The sequence below is a fragment of the Mustela nigripes genome, chromosome 18 (genome assembly GCF_022355385.1).
Source record: "Mustela nigripes isolate SB6536 chromosome 18, MUSNIG.SB6536, whole genome shotgun sequence".
Lineage (NCBI taxonomy): Eukaryota > Metazoa > Chordata > Mammalia > Carnivora > Mustelidae > Mustela > Mustela nigripes.
Genome location: NC_081574.1, coordinates 2,858,098 through 2,878,438, shown reverse-complemented (window position 1 = coordinate 2,878,438; position 20,341 = coordinate 2,858,098). Strand labels below are relative to the sequence as shown.

Below are 20,341 nucleotides of genomic sequence, written 5' to 3'. Positions count from 1 at the left end.
GTCTTTCTCTGATTATTTCACACGGCGTTATACTTTCTAGGTCTGTTCATGCTCTTGTAAATGACAGGATCTCATCCTTTTTATGGCCAAATATTATTCTTTGGTATATATACCACTTCTTTATCCATTCATCTGTCAGTGGACGCTTGGCTCACCTCTATAGCTGGCCTGTTACAAATGATGATGCAGTAAACCTGGAGTGCATCGTGGTAGGGGGTTGGGGAATAAATACCCACTAGTGGAATTACTGAGTCACATGGCATTTCAATTTTTAACTTTTTGAGGAACTTCCGCAGTGTTTTCCAGAGTGCCCAGAGTGACTGCACCAATTTCCATTCCTACCAACAGTGCGCAAAGGTTCCTTTTTCTCTGCGTCCTTCTCCAGACTTGGTATTTCCTGCTCCTTATTATTATTATTATTATTTTTAATCCAGCCATTCTGGCAGGTGTGAGTTCATATCTTATGGTGATTTTGATTTGTGTTTCCTTGGTGGTGAGTGATGTTGAGCATCTTTCCATGTGTCTGTTGGCCGTCTGTATTTCTTCTTTGGAAAATGTCCATCCAGGTCTTCTGCCCATTTTTAATTGGATTATTTGTGGTGTTTTGGTGTTAAGTTTGTGGCAATATTTAATTATCAGAGACTTGAACTAGTCATATAGGAAATAATTTTACATCTGTATTGTATAAAATCATTTGAGATCTTGATCAGAAAACAGAATGACAATAGGCCAAAAATTTCAAAGAAATTACTTTAAAAATGAATTATTTCATAAGAAAGGTGAAAAATATCTTTGAAAATGGAGTTGTATTTTATAACCTCTACTCTTATCTTCCTCATTTATATGTGACTGTGGAATCAAAGATCTAAAAAATACTAAATCAGTACTCAGGAGTTCCCAGTGTGAGGCCCACATCTGTCACTAATAACTGCGAAACGAGTCCTCTGTCTCCCTGCTTCTAGTTTTCACTTCGGAAAGCAGCGGGTGTCAGAGCACTAGCAATTTTAAGTCTCCTCATGGTCTGTATTTAATGTTTGATTGTACTCTACTGCTAACCTCACCTCATCCTCTGTTGAAGGAAATATGAGGGGCTCCTGGGTGCTTAGTTGGTTAAGTGTCTGCTTTTGACTCAGGTCATGACCCCAGGGTCCTGACTGAGCCCCATGCTCAGCTCTGCTCAGAGGGGAGCCTGCTTCTCCCTCTGCTTGTGCGCTTGCTCTCTCTCTCTCTCTCTCTCTGTAAAATAAATGAATAAATAAAATATTTAAAAAAGAAAGAAAGAAAGGAGCAAGAAATAGGAGCCAGTGTCCTTGAATTCCCCAATTTTCCTGCCATCAGATGCCCCAGCCTGTCTCACAGTCTTTCTGTGGTTTTCTTTTACATTGTAGGGTTGTTGTGTGTCTCATTAAAGTCACGGACAGACTCATATTTGCATTCAAGTAGCAGTATTTTTTCTGTCCTGAAAAACCATTTATATCTCAGATCATGGAATCATCATTGTGCAGTATATTCTAGTGTTTTCCATCTTAAAAACAAAAGCTGCCCGTGGTGACATGTTCTCATTTTTCTCTCGCTCGATGGGGAAGCGATCAGAGGTGCCACCCCTGCACTTGGCTCCCTTCTCTCCCAGGCTCTCAGCGGCAGGCTCCAGCGCATCTCCCGTCCCTGCAGTGGCGATCCTTTCTTCCTGCCACGGTCATCAGCTTCCCCGTCTAGCCAGACCACGGGTCTCATCGCTGACCACCTCTATTTAAGTTCTCAGTAATATTCAACCCGTTTGGTCACTGCCTCCTTCTCAAGACCTTCGGTTTTGTGGGGCGTCCACAGCATGGGTCTAGGCGTCGCTGTCACTGGGGTCTTCTGTCTGCGTGCTTCTTCAGTGCCGTGCCTCCACACCTGCACAGCCCGGGCCCCCCTCCCCAGCCTCCTTTGTTTGCACATCCCGTCTGGCGGATACCCCATCAGTCCCGTTACTTCCACCAGTATCTGTGGCTGATGGTCCCCTGTTTGCTGCTAGTCCCCAGTATCTCCCTAGCTCTGCACTGTTCGTTCAAAATGTGCACTTGGCATCTTGATTTTACTTAATATCTAGGAATGTTCAAAAGTCATGTTAAGCTTAGTTTGAAAAGAAGACTCTCATTTTTCTACACAAATTTATCCTTTCCATGCACAACTGTACAACCTGTACATCCCATGGAAAGAAAACAGAACAAAAGCAATAGTCATCTTTGATCACTGCATTTCAGTAACTCTTCAGCTAAGCCGGCATTATACCTTGTGGACTCCTGTTGTATGTCTTAGACCTGCCCCTTCCCCATGTCCCCAGCCCCAGCTCAGGCTCAGCCACAATGATTCCTCATTGAGAACATTTAACCATGGCTGAGCTCAGCCTGCAGAACCCCTATTTGGTGTGTTCAATGAATGAAGTAAGAAAGGAATTTTTTAAAAATTAAGAAACGTTTGATATATGTAATATTCTCACATGTTTCTGGTAGTAATTTGTCTTTCCACATTACTAAGCAGGCAGAGAGAGAGGGGGAAGCAGGCTCCCTGCTGAGCAGAGAGCCCGATGCGGGGCTCAATCCCAGGACCCTGGGATGAAGACCTAAGCCGAAGGCAGAGGCTTTAACCCACTGAGCCACCCAGGTGCCCCTGAAAGCAGTTTTCTTGATATCTCTAAATAGTTACAGAATGCTGGGTATCCATCTATACCTGAAGGTCAACAGAATTAATTTTTCTCCTTTGTATGTTCACACTTTTTATTATTATTGCTACTTTTTCCATACCTAATTTATGATGAATTGAGAGACCATCATATTCACATAAACCTATAATTACATTTTATGTTCTTTCCAATCTATAATAAAATATTAATAATTTACATTTACTAGTAACACCATGGAAATATATATATATATATATATATATATATATATGTATATGTGTGTGTGTGTGTGTATATATATATATATATATATATATATATATATATATAAAATTTGCTAAGTGAGTAGACCTTTAAATCCGTATTTAGGTTAAACAATATGCCTATATCCATAAATGATGGATATCAAATCTGGTATGCAATAATGTGGTATAAATAAATTCTTATAAAATGTACAAACATGTAATAAATTCCAGGAGCTTTCAGCACTAAACTGTATTCAGAATTCCTCCTGCGATTTTATTGTATTTTCCATTGTTAACCAGGAGCCAAATGGAATGCTGTATCAACTCTATTGTATCAACTGTATCTACAGTTTTATCAACCGTATCTACAGTTCTATCAACTGTAACCAACTTTTCTTTGGAAATCTGGTAAATTCAGCCAGTGACATTAACAGTCTAGGAAAATTGAACATGGATATACAGATACGGTATATAGTATAATATGAAGAGATCACTCACAAAAGCTATTGTAAAAATCAGAAATGTGGGAAAGCAGTTCTTTGAGATGTTCATGGGAGGAAGTCTCAAGGAACATAGTTTGGACAAATAAAACACAGTGCTTAACCCAAAAGCATAGCTGTCTCCCCTATATCCTGGCCTCCGGTTAGAACTCAAGTGTCATACAAGGGCCATTTGAGTACTTTGGCAATAATGCCAAAGTCAGAGATTATAAACCAGAATATAAACCTTCTCTTCTTATAGTGTCTAGCCCACAGAAAAGAGACTTAAAATACACTGTCTTATTCAGCAAGGTGAATAACTGAAATTTCAAAAAACATTTAAAATTTTAAATTCAAAGCCAAATTATTGACTACCATTTCCATTACAGTGTTATGATAAGAAATGCATAGTAGGGGCACCTGGGTGGCTCAGTGGGTTAAAGCCTCTGCCTTCAGCTCAGGTCATGACCTCAGGGTCCTGGGATAGAGCCCTGCATGGGGCTCTCTGCTCAGCGGGGAGCCTGCTTCCTCCTCTCTCTCTGCCTGCCTCTCTGCCTACTTGTGATCTCTGTCAAATAAAAAAATAAGAACACTATCTTCATTTGAATAGTGTTTGTGACAAAAACTTCTTAGGACATAAACACATAAATGACAAACTGTAAGTTACCAGTGAGATGAACTAGAATGTGCCCGATCTATGTTATCACAAAGGTTGTAGCTACAGGAATGAAGTGTAGGGATTCTTTCTGTGGCCTCTTTGAAAATACCTGGAGTTTCAGCTTCCCTACACAGCCAGGGTTTTGAAGTTTTTTGGACCCTTGGCGATCTTTTGAAACTACCGTGTCAAACTTAGGAGTTATGAGCTGCTTCTGAGAATAAATATGTGATTTGTCACGTCCTAGCATGAACAAAGCAGAACCTGCTGTGCTAATAAGAAGATTATTATATGCTGGAGGTTGAGGATTAATTGCTGTGTGCTACAGCACCTCGGGCTGTATTCATGTCGGAAAAGGGTGTGCTCATGCATTCGAGCATACATTTCCACACGTCTGTGTGTACCTGCAGAGCTGGGTTGAAGAAGGCGATTTTTGGAGTGCAGCTGAGGCCCTGCTATTAAACAAGTGAATGCGTGAAAAGGTAGATGTATAACTCCGACCGGTGTGGGGGGTCACCCATGGCGATCACCCAACCGTGAGTGGAAAGACTTAGAACAAACAGGATGCGGAGAAGGAGGTGGTATTTCTAGTCCAGGAGATGGGAGCTTCCAGAGAGGGTAGGGGAAGACCTGCCTTGATGCAACTAGTTGCCCTTTCTTTCTCTTTGCCTGGGTGGCTGCGTGGTGGAAAAATGGAGCACCGGGAACACCCATTATTCATCCTCACGAACTGGTCCAGGAGCAAGCAAGGTAGAGTTCATCTGTTGGCGACACTGTGAGAGCCCGTAACCGGGCCGAGCTTCAGAACACAAGGTCTGAGCCCCCACGGATACCGCAAGCAAGGCTGAACCTGCAGGATCGTGCGATTCTGTCAGCATCATTAGGATGTTTTCGTTGTCATCATTGGAGTCACCTTCTCCCCATTCCTGCTCATGTGTGTGGCACGGGACTAATTCTAGTTGCAAGATGGTCCCCCGGAGCTGTCCACCATTTGGGGAACACACTTCAGACAAATCTCTTGCTGACTCTCCGGCTGCCACAGGGACAGAGGCTAGCACAGCCTGTGTATGTACAGTGAGAGACACCAGAGTTACTCACAGCTGAGCACCCAGCACCACCGCGTTGGTCGGGGTCGTAGCACTGACCGAAGAGCTTAAAAAAAAAAAAATTCCCTTTTGCTTGTTAGCTTTTGTTTTCCATTTGAATTCCTACATGTTTTCTTAATCAGAACACTGAAAAAGAATTAGGTAGAAAAACAGGGTGTGCACCCTCCTCGCACAATTAAGGCAAGTGACATGTACAGGAAACATTACATATAGGTTCCATAGGTTTGGAGATATTTTTAAGTAGAGTTCATTTTGAACTAATTACATGAGAGAAATTCTCCAGACTCTGTTAGCAAAGTAACAGTCTCCTTAGATAAAATATATGATTTATTTTTTATAAGAAACAAAGATTCATCAAAAACTAATGATGTACTGTGTTCATTCTGTAAAAGGAAACAACTTTATATGTTTTAGACTTTCAAAAGAGGTTTTAGTTTCACAGCAAAATTAACATGAAGATGCAAATTTTCACGTACCCCCACCCCACACCTGGACAGCCATGCCACTCTCAGCGTCCCCGCCATTTGGGGCATTTGTTACAACTGAGGAACCCACGTGGACACATCATGACACCCGCGTTCTAGAGTGTATGTGAGGGTCCCTCCTGCTGGCGTACATTCTGTGGATTTGAGAAAATAAACGTGTACCCACCATTATGGTCTCACACAGAGTATCTCCACGGTCCTAAAACTCTGTCGCACTCTACCTAAATAAAGACTTGTATTTATTGGCATCTCCCATCTGTCTTATTTCACATAAAACAATGCGTACTTACGCTTGTTTTGTATCAGTTTGGCAAATCTTTCTTCCAAGTCTGACTAGCAATTAAAGTAAAACAAAGATAACACAAATTTATTAAAAATTCACCATAAATCACTGTTTCTGCTTTAATTTGCTCAACGATCCTTCGCAGGAAAGCACATAATTCATTTCTACAATGCAGGGGGATTAGGAATTCACAGACACAGCGTGGACGGTGAGATAGCTGTGCTCCCGCACGCAGACACGCAGGTGGAAAGGGTCACTCGGCGTGAACCGTTCTTGGATCTGTCGGTGAGCCACTGCCATGTACGTCCATCTTGGGGTCAGAAGAGGGACACGGAATCAGGAAAGAGAAATGAGATATCTTTCCAGCCCTTCCCCCACCATTTCTAATGCTGATTTAAATTACAACAGCACATGCTGCCCAATTTAAATGCTTCCGTTTTGTCTTGAAATGTGTTTTCCTACTGATAAAACTTAGCATTAGGGACAATTGATTTAGTACCTCGCTCTTTTAAGAAGACCGCTTGTTGATAAGCGCACCACTAGTCTGAGTGGTGGTAGCCGTGTGTTTAAAATGTACTTATACAAATGAAGAGATTTGGACAAAGCCTGTTCATGATAGAGGGCTGGAACATTAATTTGCCTTGAATATATGAATAAATGAGGAATTAATGAACAATTGGGAACACAGAGGAGAGATATAGAAAAATCATGTAGGGAATTAATACTTAAATGTTTTTAATTGTTCCCAGAAGATAAACATACTGGAATAACCTCACCCCAGGATATATTTTATAGATGTTGTTTTACATTCCTTTTACGAAGGTTGAGAAACAAGTTTTCTCTGTATTTTTAGAAGTACCTGATTTAGAAATGTTTAAACAGAAGGTAGTGTTTTATTTTCATAGAGTCTATAGGGGTTTTGATATTCTTGATAATACAAAAAGGAGCCTGTAATGAGGACTTACTCAGACCAAGTGTCTTACAACAGTGAGATGCTTAGAATTGGTAAAAAATAGAAAATAATACAAAACGCCAAATATATATTTTAAAAATTGCATCAAAGTCTATACGGAACATCATCTCTTTCTCTCAGGCCTGAGATCCTGTTTGAAGGTGAAAAAGTAAATGATTTCATCTATTGTCATTAAGAAATTTTTACTTGTAAATGTTAAATTCTGTAATTATTCTGTATTTATCAAAATATACCGCGTGGGTTTTGAATTTTTTGAAGTCTCAAACTTTGTCCTTCTTTGCTTTTGATTTTCCTTCTTATTTTATCTATTAAGGAATCTTTATTTGTGACAGTTAAGAATTTTGAAATTACTCTGTTTCTCAAAATACCCCCTTGTAGACTTTTAAGTTGTTTTGAAGGCCAGAACTTTGCCCATCTCACCTTTGTTTTAATTCCAAGCATGGTGGCCCGGGCAGAGCAGGCATGCAGTAAGTCCCAGGCACAGCGCCGGCCCTTGTGGCACTCAACCGTGGAAGGGTGTGGGGCACAGACAGAGCACGTGAAGTTCCAACAGCTGAAACACGTGACGGGAATAGGCAGTGTTGGCAAGAGAAGGATTTCTTTGGACAGAATGAGCAGGGCAGGCACCACCAAGGGGCAGCATCGTGCAGAAACGTGAATGTAGGGCAGCCATCTACAGGGAACCAAGGTCAGGGCACGCCTGTGTTTAAGGAACCGAAGAAAACACTTTGGTCACTGAGTCACTCACAATTCCAAATATATCTGAGCATTATTAATAGTCACAGTAGCCAAGAGACTGAGAACAACCTAAGTGCTCATCGACAAAGCATAAAGTCAAGGTGTGTGTACTTTTGTATACACACATGCATACAGGAATTTTATTCCCCTGTGAATAGGAGATGACTTCCATTTGTAACAGTTACTGATGAACCTCTAAAACATTATGCTTAGTGAGACAGATCTATAAAGAAAAAAATGTATTGTTTCATTTATCTGTGGGATCTAAAAAAGTCAAATACATGTATCAACAAGTAGATTGATGCAGGGAGTGGGGGAAGCGGGGAGATGCTGGTCAGTGGCCCAGAGTGCTAGTTACGCAAGACGAGTAAGTGGAGAGATCCAGGTGTTACAGTTGTTAATGTACTGGGAACTGGAATTTTGCTAAGAGCACAGATTATCACCACACTGAAAAAACGGCAACTGTGTGAAGAAATCGGTTAGTTAATTTGACTGCAGTTAATTTGTATGTGTGCATCAAATCATGGTGCACACCTTACGCATATCCAGTTTTTATTTAAAAATGTATTTACTTGGGGATGCCTGGGTGGCTCAGTGGGTTAAGTATCTGCCTTTGGCTCAAGTCATCCCTCGGTCCTGGGATCGAGCCCCGAGTCCATCTCCCTGCTCAGCAAGGAGCCTGCTTCTCCCTGTCCCTCTGCCCTGCTCTCCCAGGCATGCATTCTCTTTCTTAACTCTCAAGCAAAGAAATAAAATCTTTAAAAAATGCATTTACTTAACATTATTTTTCACTTGCATCTCTGCCTATCCCTGATGGAGAAATGATGGAAGTTTCATTACAAATGTGAATTTCTGTTTTAACACCAGGTAGAATATTTACAGAATGCCACATTGTCTGACACACTCTAGGTTCTTGGCCCAAGACTGGGTGTACATTTTATCTTTATGGAGCATTAACAGCATGGAGTAGAGATTATCCTTTGACAACAGGCTCTGGCTGATTGTTGAGGTGAAACACTGAAACAAGGCTCTCTGTTACTCTTTGCATTGGCTTGACAAAACCACAAAATGGCCATTTATACACCCCTAATGAAAGCACAGTTACGTAGTGAGACCCCCTGTGTGTGACTCATTACGAGGTGCCCAAGCGTGACCCTTGGACATTAGTGGATTATCATCGTGACACTGCAGGGTGCTGCACGAGGCAGGCCTGGGTACATCTTTCAGAAATGTGGTGGGAACGAACCTGCCAGTCTCAGTGCTTTTATTCTCTTCTTATTGGACCATGGTCACTTACAAACAGACCCATGAGAAAGGAAAAAAAGTAAATAAAACCATGCTCAGGTCCTAAGTTTCATATGCAGTATTGATCCTGGTTTGCAACAGGTGTCAACCCCCACGCCTGTTTCAAAGACAACTACTAAAATAATGTATTCACACAAACACTGCACTTTGAAAGAGTAGCCTTTTGTAATAACTTATAATAACTGTATCACTAGTTTTAGTAGGGACTTCAAATGGCAACATTAATGTGTTCCGCATTAGCTCGGCTTGGCTCGGAAGAGCACCTGTGTGGAGCCGCTCCGGACTGCACACTAATCTGCTGTTAGTCGGAAGCCGGCCTTCCTGCTGCTGCCACATGCTCTTTGCTTGGAGGTCTAGCTAGCAGGCATCCAAGTGTAGTTCCGTTTCTGCTCTTCCTGTCCTGTGTTCCTCCTCTGATTCCTGCTTCTCGCCATGTAGCTCGCTCTTCTATGCATTTGTCTATCCATCCGTCTGCCTATAATTTATATTTATCCATTTACTTTCTGTGTCACTTTCTTCTCTTATCTCCATCGTCTATCAGCCAGCCATCTCATCTCTCTAATGATTGATGAGTCTATCTCTGTATCTCTAATCAATCTTTTATCTGTGTGACTCTTTTATCTATCGATCTATTGATCTGTCACTTCTATAGATCTGTCTTATCTGTCATCTGTCAGTGACCTTCATATCTTATTTTATCTGTCTACCGTCTATCATCTACCGAACTCTCTGTTCCTTGATCTCTTTGCCACTCAGGTTTCTAGCCTGATTTCATGACATCTCTTACTGTCTTTCTCATTTCACAGCGTTGGTCATGGAAGAAAGCATTTCTTCTTTCAGGAGAAAAGAGTCCTGTGCTCTGTAAAAAGAAATTCATAGAATCATAATACATGGCTGAATCAGACATAAACCGATCATATCTAGTTGGTATGGTGTCAATCACCACGGCAAAGTGTTCTTTAAGAAATAAAGCTTTGCAGAGTTAAATGCAGAGGAAACTTTCTTGCCTCAGGAGGTCTTTTTAATATGTTAATATGGATAATCAAATAAAATCTGCATACATTACTCTAAAAATGTTTGTTTCAGAGTATTTGGGTGTCCTCAAAATATATTAAAAGAAATATGAGAAGAATTAACATATGAGATATATTTAAAAATAATTAAAAAGAATTAAGGAACAATTCTTTTGCTTATATTATCTTTGGGTCCTTTTCAGCACTATAAAAAATAAATATTTGATAAATATTTGATTTAAGGTGTAATACGACTTTTTCGCTTTTAAAATCACTTTTAGTGCTGATAATCAGTATCTCTGGAGTGATAGCAGTTCAGAATTCTTTAAAATTCTGTAATGGAGGGTCCTCAAATGTAGGCAGAGAATATATAATTGTATAGAGAATATACGGCAGGGAATATACAATTGTCCGTAGTTAAACTACAACTAGGTGTTTGCATATTTAAAGTCATGGAAAGTTCCTGTGATGCTAAATAAGGATCTTTGCTTTATGCAGGTCATCAAGCTTGCCTTTGAGGAGTTCGAGCTAGAACGAGGCTATGACACGCTCACAGTGGGCGACGCTGGCAAAGTGGGAGACACCAGGACGGTCTTGTACGTGTAAGTACGGGCTGACGTGTGCCTTTTCCACTAGCGCGTGCAGACTAGCATGGGCCAGCATGCGTGGATTCTTGCTAAGCTAGTGATGTCCAAGTCTGATTTCACATGAGAACTAATTCAGGATTGTGTTTCATCTGTTTTGATTTTTTCCCCTCACGTCATTAAAAAAAGTGACAATATACAGAAGAGCAGAAAGCAGAAAGGGCGGTTTCTTAACACCCTCCTTCACCTCTCCTGCTTCCTCTGACCTTGCCCTTGCGGTGTGTTTGGGAGTACAGGTGCTGTCTCAAGCAACACCGTGAGTCTTGAAAAACCACTTGCAGCCTGGAAGGGCCACGCGCTGAAAGTCACAGAGGTTGGGGGTGATTGAGCTGGGGTACCTGACTGTGTACCTGGGGCTCTCAGTGTCGAGTCCTGAAAAGTACAGTCGCAGCCTTGATATAAAAATCAGCCCATGAATCCCTCCCCTGCGCTTGCGGGGGAGTCATGGTCTGCCCTGCCGGTCTCTACCCGAGATGCCTCTTTACCTGCTCCCTGAAGCTGGGCCTTCAGGACACTTTGGTCACTTTCGTGAGACCCGCACGATACAGACTGAAAACAGGATCTGGGAGCAGGCTTACTCGTCAAGCTCAAGCTTGTGAGCACGGAGGGAAATGTCTTCGCAGCTTTCCCTCCCGTGTTAGGGGCTCGCGCCGATGGCCAGCACTCCTGAGCGGGAAACCGCTTTCTTTAGTGCAGGTCATGCTGCAGTGTTTCACTTTTTAATTTTTTTTGGTTCACTCGTACAATGCTCAGGCTTGCTTTCTGTTTGGGAGGGATCTTGCCCCTGAAACTGTCGGAGGGCTGCAGGGTTCTTGTGTCGTGAAGGCGAGGAATGAATGTCGCAGACACAAAACGGTGACACGAAGTGCAAGTTTATCAAGTGAAGGTGAGAACAGAAAGGAAAGAAAAAAGTTCTCTGGGGTGAGAGGGTGCAGACCGGGCTGCTGCCGCAGGCTTTTCGGGTCAGACTCGGATAGAAAACTGACCAGGGAACTCGTAAATATCCCATCTATAACATTTAAGACAAAACAGGTGAATTTGTAACCATTGTGTAAATATCTCCTCTCTATTCAGGACAGACAAGGTGTATTGTTATGTTCCCTTCTCCCTGGTTAATGTCTTGTCTCTAACATTTCTCCACCCCTGGGATGTCTGTGAGCCTGGCCAGGTAGTCCCTTGTGTGGGACCATCCAAGGGCTTCCTGTCTCTCCCTGCCTAGACCTTGGCCCTTTCCTTATCTAATACCTCCAGCTTATTATTCTGCTAGAGAAAAACAGTACTGGCTATTACACTCACTCATTCAATACTTACAGTTGCTTATGGGGTAACCCACATTTAAGAAAAAGAAAATACTGTAGATGGACATGCTGTCCGTGCCTTCAGCAATGCATGGGCTATATTCTGACTGCATTGGGAATATGCTCTTTTTTTTTTTTTATGATTTCATTTATTTATTTGACAGAGATCACAAGTAGGCAGAGAGGCAGGTGGTGGTGGGGTGCAGGCTCCCTGCTGAGCAGAGAGCCCGATGCGGGGCTCAATCCCAGGACCCTGGGAATATGACCAGAGCTGAAAGCAGAGGCTTTAACCCACTGAGCCACCCAGGCGCCCCAGGGAATATGCTCTTAGCATTTATCATAGATTGGACATTGTTCCCTACCACTACAGGTCTCTATCTCATCTTATTATAGGTCATATACTATTAGGACTAATAATTAAAATCCTTTTACTGGCCCATGATTTATGATAATAATTACAATAGTAGCACTAGTCATATTGTAGCTAATAGTCATTGAGTATCTCATATAACATGTGCTGGGCTAAATGCCTAATACATATTATTTTATTTTGTCTTTATCTTAATCCTGTAAGTTAGGGGACAATAGTATCCTTGTGTTATAAATGATAAGACTAAGATATAGGTACATGTAGGTAAAATCCTTTAGGATTTACCCCACCTTGCCAGCCTGTGATATGCTGATGTGCAGAGAACGGAACACCCTGGGCGTAGACAGATACTGAAAGCCCATGTTGTTCTACAGGGTCTGCTGCTTACTGTGACACATGGATGTGGCATGTTGTTTAAGGGGTTCTCATTATTCTCACTGATGGTCTTTGCCTCCCCCGCCCCCTGCCTTGGCATTTATAAGCAGCTGTGCAGTCAACAGCTCCCTATAAGTGCCTTGCCACACTTGTTTTGTTTGCCTTCAGGTGAATTTCAGGGGCGAGGGTCACTTCATTTACCTTGTTATCCTTCTCCAGCAATCGCCCGAAAACTTTCTCGGTAGAAGCTCCTCTGTTCTTCTGCCACAGTGTATGAAGTTCCCTATTATGCCACCGTCACCAAATACTTACTAATTTTTTTTGCCAAATTCTTAGAGATTTCATCCATGTCCAGGAGTATGTGTCCTGCACAGTGGAGCTCTGACCTCTGGGTTGTTTGCAGCTGCCACACTGACCACGTGCTCGCAGCCGGGCATGGGTCTGCAGTAGAATTTGTGAACAGTGACAGGGTGGAGAGGAACAGGGCCAGAAAGCCAAAGATGGAGTTTCTGGCTCCAGCTTTGCTATTAACTACCTCTCTGACCCAGAGGGACATCACTTTACTACTCTGTACCTCTGTTTTCATGCCTATAAAATACGTATAATAAACTTTCCCTGCCTGTGGCAAGGAGCAGAATGAACTAATGCATGCTGCAGAGTTAAGAAATGTAACCCACAAGTGAAGTAGCTTTATTATTACCTTAACAGCTAATTTAAGAAAGGTGTCACTATAGCAAATGAGAGAAAATTTTAAATAAGTGCAAAATATAAAATATAAATGCAACACAGCAATGCCTTATAAAATCCCTTAGGTCACTATTAAAGATCTAAAGTCATGGACTTATTTTTTTTTAACACTATTTGTTCTTAAGAGAGCAACAGGAAACTATGTATTACATTGACATAAGTGTTATTAGAATTTCGTCTCGATAGCTCAAATCTATAAATGAAGAACTAAATAGCCAACTGAATCAAACTGAGATGCCCTTTGGGAGACATAATGCAACAAAGATCAGTTGGGCTTTTAATCAGCTGCAGAGAGACAAGAGAAGCCACTGATCTGTTTCCTTAGTACACACAATTCCAGAAAAAGAAAGGACCCGGTTAGAGAGTTCGCAGCTGGTGTCTTCAAATGAACAGGTACTTTTAGAGAATACATCAACAAATATTTTGAAGGACTTATCTGCTAGACGTTATTCTCAGCACGGAAATGAAAATCTAACCCGAGAGACGGCGGGCACGTGGGGGCAGTTGTAGGCCAGATTACGGAATCACGGGGTCTCCTGATGCGGATTTCAGATACAACACAAGCTGGAAACTTCCTTCATGAAGACTATTTACTGCCTCAGGCTGACTGTGTTACCGTAGGTCCCTTCTTTTGGAGTGGGGGGATGGAATTCTAGCCTCGGATTTTCAGGAAAAATCTGGAAAGCCAGCTACCTAACCCAAATTTAGCTCATCCTAAATATGGTTTTCAATGTTCTAATTTTTGTTAATGGTATTTTCATTTCTTAATATTCTCGGCACAGAAAGAGAATAACTGAATTTAGGAGACCCTTTAAATGGTCCAATCTTCCCAAGAGATGAATGGATTTACTCAGGTTATTTTTAGAGAGGGACAAGATTAAAATTAAATAACTTACTTAATAAACCTCTGTTGAGATCTGTCCAAGAATATGTATTGATAATTGTCTTGAGTTTACTTTGCAGAAGAATTGTATCTGGAGTTCCTTCTGGCCTTTTCAGTGATTCGCAGTTGGTGGCCAGGATACTGCTTTAATTTCAGGTTATAGGTTTGAAATGTCTGTGCCTCTAAGGGGATGGATAGCCAACCTCAGGGACGTCTGTGAGCAAGCAGCGCTGCCAGATTTGTGGATTAACGGCAAAGGATACTAGTTGTGACTTATGGCCGCTCAATCTATTATTTCTGAAACTGCTGCTTGTTTTCCTGGAAGCTCCTCAAGCCATTGAACGGCTGTGGCCACATCCCGCTGCTGTTGTTGGCAAATCCTAAGCCGAAGGGCATCATTCTTTTTTTATTAAAAGACTGGGGAACAGCCATACAAAAGCAAACACTAACAACCGATGTTTCCCTGTTTATATATCTTCGATATTATCGGAGAAGCCAATCAATATACCTCTTAGTGCTTTTGAGAAAAGCTCAAGCAGTTTATATTAGGAAGCAGTACACAAAGATAGCTACTTAAAGGCTCTCTCAATAAAAACGTGTGTTTTCATGATTAGGAATCAAGTACACTCCTTAGGTTCTTCTAAGTCTGGAATCACATGTTCACAAGTGTTTTTCTTCATATTTTCATTCTCCTAATGGCACTGCCTGTGCGCGTGGGTATATCCGATAACACAGGTCAGACTCATGCTGCAAAACCATTTTTGTTTTTTTTATTTTTTCTTTCCTTCTTTCTTCTTATTTATTTATTTGACACAGTAGACAGAGAGGCAGGCAGAGAGAGAGGGAGAAGCTAGCTCCCTGCTGAGCAGAGAGCCTGATGTGGGGCTCGATCCCAGGACCCTGAGATCATGACCTGAGTCAAAGGCAGAGGCCCAACCCACTGAGCCCCCAGGTGCCCCAACAAAATCATTTTTCACTCAGACTTCATGCACGTCAGCTTTCCTGTCTCTGTCTGTTTATCTGAGAGCCTTCTTCCTGCAGTCTTTGAAGTATTTATTGCAATTCAGACAATGTAGTAGGATTCGGGGTTGGGGGATCTTTAGGGGAATGACCAGCAAGGAGAAATGGAAGAGGCTGCCCAGCCTGTTAAGTTCCCTGGAGATGGTGAGCAAAGCAGGACCCTTCTCAGTACGCTACAGTGTCTAGATTCTCTATCCCAACAATTCCAGAAACCCTATCAGTGGGGAAATAAACAGACCATGGAATATCAGCATTTTAGCTTTGGGATACCAAATGTTTCAGTGGGATCTGGGAGGGCACGTTGGCCTGGGACCTTGGGAGCCATGGCAAGTTGTCTTTGGAGGTTACCTTCCTACGTGGGAGAAGCCATAGGTCCCAAAGGAATCAAAGCTCACTGAGTGCTGGCTGGAGATGGGGTGGGTTGAATTCCAACTCACTGGGGGCCCCAACAGCCCGAGCCATTCTCCAAATACTCTGCTCATTCCGTCACCAGTATTGATTCCCTGTGGCTCCTTTCTCTAAGAAATGAAGAGATGCACATCTTTCTCTGCACGCTCTTGACCCAAAGCGATAAGGATCTCTTTCCTGTGAATCATCAGTCAAAAGCATTTCACGTTTGTGTTGTGTTTTTGACATTAAATTAAGTCAAAGGCAAAGCTATTCTCTTTGGCAGGGGGGATATAAGAGCATTTAAAACAATATGGGGCATCCCTTCCCTGCAGCAAGCCTGCCTGGCTTAGGCCTGTGAGCCCCAAAGGATTGTTGCAGGCGTAAATAGGAATGGTAAATAACAAATTGGTTTAAAAAGTGTACTGCGACTGCAAGATTTATCTTACTATAGTTATGATTTCTGCTTTCGTGTAATGCACATGCAGGGCTCGATCGTGGGCAATGGAAGGTGCTAGGAAGGAGGAATGCAGGGGATTGAGCTGTCATGCACTGGATCTGTCTGCACCTGCTTTGTCTCTTGGTGATCTCGTTATTCCCATTTGCTAGATGAGGACAAGGAGCACTTGCATTTATGGTCGTGAAGGCAGGAGACTGCTCCAGGGATATCGGGACCTAAGATGTTGATACGAAGTGATGCCTGCTCACTTCTTCATCCATAACTGGTCATCACAGCCAGGATGTTGACACTGATACAGCTCATCAATCTTGGGCCTTCCTGTTTATTCATGTGTGTGTTAAGTTCTGAATTCAGTCCTTGCGCTCATCCCCAGCAAGACACACGGTCCCCAGCTCACAAGTCTCACTCGCGCTGCCTTTCCTCGTCACATCTGTCTCCCTCTCCCCTCTCCCCGCTGACGCTGAGAGCCACTCTGAACGCCACCTATAAAATTGTAACATCGTCGGCGTGTGATAGCCATGGAATCACAGAGTATGACCTTGTACGATGGTCTTTTTCCCCCACTCAGCAGCATTCCCTGCATGTTGAAAACCAGTTGGGGAATAGTTCTGTCCTTTGACTGACTCGATTTCCAGGATGCGCCATGCCTCTGTGGTCACCGTCACCACCGCAGAGCCTACTGCATTGATTCCAGGCTGACTGTCAGTTCTGTGCGGGTTTCAGTGGGAGTGTGCGTTTCATTTGCCTTGGATAGACCCCGCACTGATAACGCTGGTTTGTACATGAGTCGCAGGCCTCATCTCAGAAAGAAACTTCCAAATGATGTTGAGTGTCTTTTTCTTGCCTTCCCCTCTGCCTTTTTAAAATTTTGCCATCTGTACATCCTCTTTGGTAAATTGTCCATATGTCTTTTTCTTATTTTCGGATTGGATTATTTAACATTATTTTTTTAAGATTTCTCTGTAGATTCTTAGGGTGCCTGCGGCTCAGTCAGTTAAGCGTCAGATTCCTGGTTTGGGCTTGTTTCATGATCTTGTGTTTGTGAGATCTAGCCCTGCATCAGGCTCTGCACTCCACAGGGAGGCTACATGGGATTCTTTCTCTCCCTCTGTCCCTCCCCTGCCCCTGACTCTCTCTGATGGAAGGCAGGCAGGCAGGCAGGCAGGCAGGGAGGCGGATTTCTTGGCCTATTCTAGATAACAGTCCTTGGTAGAATACATGGTTTGCTAGTATTTCCCTACAGTCTGTTACTTGTCTTTTTATCTTGTTCATATAAGTCTTTACAGAGCAAACGTTTTTAATTTTGATGTGGTTGAATTTATGAACTTTCCATAACTTGTGCCTTTGGCATCAAGTTTAAGGACTCTGCTTTTCTTAGGCACTAGTCCTTTTAGATATTTTAGTGCCTACACCATTCTGTATAAATTTTGGAATAACCTTGTATACATCCCTAAAGTTCTCGGTGGGACTGCAGTAGGACTTGCATTATACCTGTCGAACAGTTGGGGGAGAGTTGAGACTTCCAGTTCATAAATATAATATTTGCTGCCATTTATCAAATGCTTTTTATGTGTCATTTGATGTGAATATAAAATTGTCCCTTGTTAGCTAGTTCCTATTGTGGATTATATTACTTGACTTTTGAATCCTGAACCAGCCTTGCATGCCTGGAATCAATTCCACCTTGTGGTGGAGTCCCGGAACGGCCAGTAATCCCTGTACCAAGGGAGGAAAGATGACTGCACTTGGCTCTAAAGAGAGGAGAAGGCAAGGGGTCCGTGCTCAGAGAGGAAGACCCTTGCTCTTTTTCGCTCCTGCTTTTTTTGGTCCTTAGGATAATCACAGATCTTATCACTGTTTCTCAAGCATGTCAGTGTGACAAGGGGTTTTGCTGGAGCTGGGGGAATCTGCTTACGGGAAAGACACGATGTGCTGATCTGCATGTTCCTGAGTTCTGGTACACATAGCGCAAAGGGCAGTGCATACATCTCTTAGGTCACAGGATGGTTGCATGGGCTAAGAAAGTGTTGGGGACGCCAACTTCCCGTAGCATTCCTATGACAGTGTGGTCACGCAGGCCTCGGCATTCTAAAGGCCTAAGCCTTTCTCCAAAACCTTCCATCGCCCCCAGCAGCCTCCGTGTTACATTTTAGCAAGACAGGTATTCTGGCTGATGGGTGCTCTACATTAACCCCCATAGTGTTGCACATTATTGGATTAAGTTTCTAGTATTTTATCAAGGATACGTGTGTCTGCGTTGATGAGACGTACTGGTCTGTGCCTCCTTCCTCCTTCGCGGTCCCTTTCCTTTCTTCCCTGGCCCTGTCCCTGCCCTTCCTCCCTCCTTCTCTCCCTTCTTGCCCTGGTTTTCACGTCAGAGTAACACTGGTCTCATTGGACGAGTTGAAAACTATAACTTCCTCTGTTATGTTCCAGAAAAGTGTATAAGAACATAGTGCTGATTCCTCAATAAAAGATTGGTAGAATTCTCTAGTAAAGCTGTCTGGGTCTGAAGATTTCCCTTGGGGAATCTTCTTAATGACAAGATCAATTTCTGTAATGGTCTTAGGACTATGTGTATTGTCTATTTCATCTTGGGTGAATTTTGATAGTTTGTGGTAATCAGAGAATTGTTTCATTTTTAATAATCTGTCAACTTTATGAGTCCAAAGTTAATCATAATGTTTATTATGTAGTCTTCTTTATGACTTGACTCTGTAATAATATCTACGGTTTTATGCCTCATATTGGTAATGTGTGTCTTCTTTCTTCCTCTCCCTCTCTCTCTTTCCCCTCCAGTCTTATAAGAAGAAGCTTATCAATTACATTGATTTTTTTTAAAAAGAAATAGCTTTTGTTTCTTCTTTTCTATTTTTTTTTTCTCTATTTTCAATTTTATTGACTTCTGACACTTATCATATTCTTTGCCAGCTCCTTTGGGTTTATTTTGCTTTACTATTTGTAGTTCCTTGAGGTTGGAACATAGATAATTATTTAATTTCTTTTCCCTTATGTAATGTAGTTATTTTAGTACTATAAATTGTCTTGTTGGCATTGTAATAGCTGTATCCCAGATTTTTTTAAAACTATGTTTTGTTCTCATTTTGATTCTGTTCTTGTTTGTTTCACTTGAGACTTTCTCTTTGGATCATGGATATGTATTGTTTAAGTTTCATGTGTTTAGAAATTAGTATTAAAAATATTATTATTTCTGGGGCACCTGGGTGGCTCAGTGGGTTAAAGCCTCTGCCTTCGGCCCAGGTCATGATCCCAGGGTCCTGGGATCGAGCCCCACATCTGGCTCTCTGATCAGCAGGGAGTCTGCTTCCCTTCCTCTCTCTCTGCCTGCCTCTCTGCCAACTTGTGACCTCTGTCTGTCAAATAAATAAAGAAAATCTTTAAAAATATATATATATTATTATTTCTGTTTCTTTTTTTTTTTTTTAATTTTATTTTTTCAGCGGTCCGAGATTCATTGTTTGTGCACCACACCTAGTGCTCCGTGCAATCCTTTACCTCTTTAATACGCACCATCAGGCTCACCCACCCCCCACATCTCCCTCCCCTCTAAAACCCTCAGTTTATATTTAGTTTCTTTAAATGTGTGGAGGTCCATCGTCTGACCCAGAATGTGGTCTGTGTTGGTGAATGTTCCATAGTAGCTTATAAAACATGTGTGTTCTGCAGCTGGGGGCGGGTGAAGTGTTGTGCATGTCAGTTAGATCCTGTTGGTTAGTTGTTTAATTCAGATATTCTATAAACTTGCTGATTTTTTTTTCCAGTTGGTAAATCACAGCTGCTAAAGTCCTCAGCTGTACTGTTAATTTGTTATTTCTTCTCTCAACTGTATCAGTTTTGTTTCGTGGATTATGAGGTTCTAGTATTTGTTGTTTGCACATTTAGAATTTGTGTTTCTTCCTGGTGGATCAATCATTTTATCATTGTATAATGTCCCTCTTTGTTTCTAGAATTTTTTGGTTTATTTATTATTTTTATTTTATTTTATTTTACTTTATCATTATTATTATTTTTATTTTAGAGGGAGAACACCATGAACTGGTAGGGGAGGGGCAGAACCTTAAGTAGGCTCCACATTCCGTGCAAAGCCCAGCTCAGGCTGTGATCTCACGACCCTGACATCAGTCATGACATGAACCAAAATTAAGAGTCAGACTCAACTGACTTGAGGCACCCAGGTACCCCCCCCCCC

The 20,341-nt window shown here is 42.1% G+C and overlaps 1 protein-coding gene across 1 annotated transcript in view; it reads left to right on the top strand.

Moving 5' to 3' along the window:
• CSMD1 (CUB and Sushi multiple domains 1) overlaps positions 1-20,341 on the top strand; it is a 1,942,714-nt gene that overhangs the window by 1,468,896 nt on the left and 453,477 nt on the right. Inside the window, exon 11 of the mRNA XM_059384481.1 lies at positions 10,446-10,549. Within this exon, the coding sequence (XP_059240464.1) occupies positions 10,446-10,549 (104 nt within the window). The remainder of the gene's footprint in view (positions 1-10,445; positions 10,550-20,341) is intronic.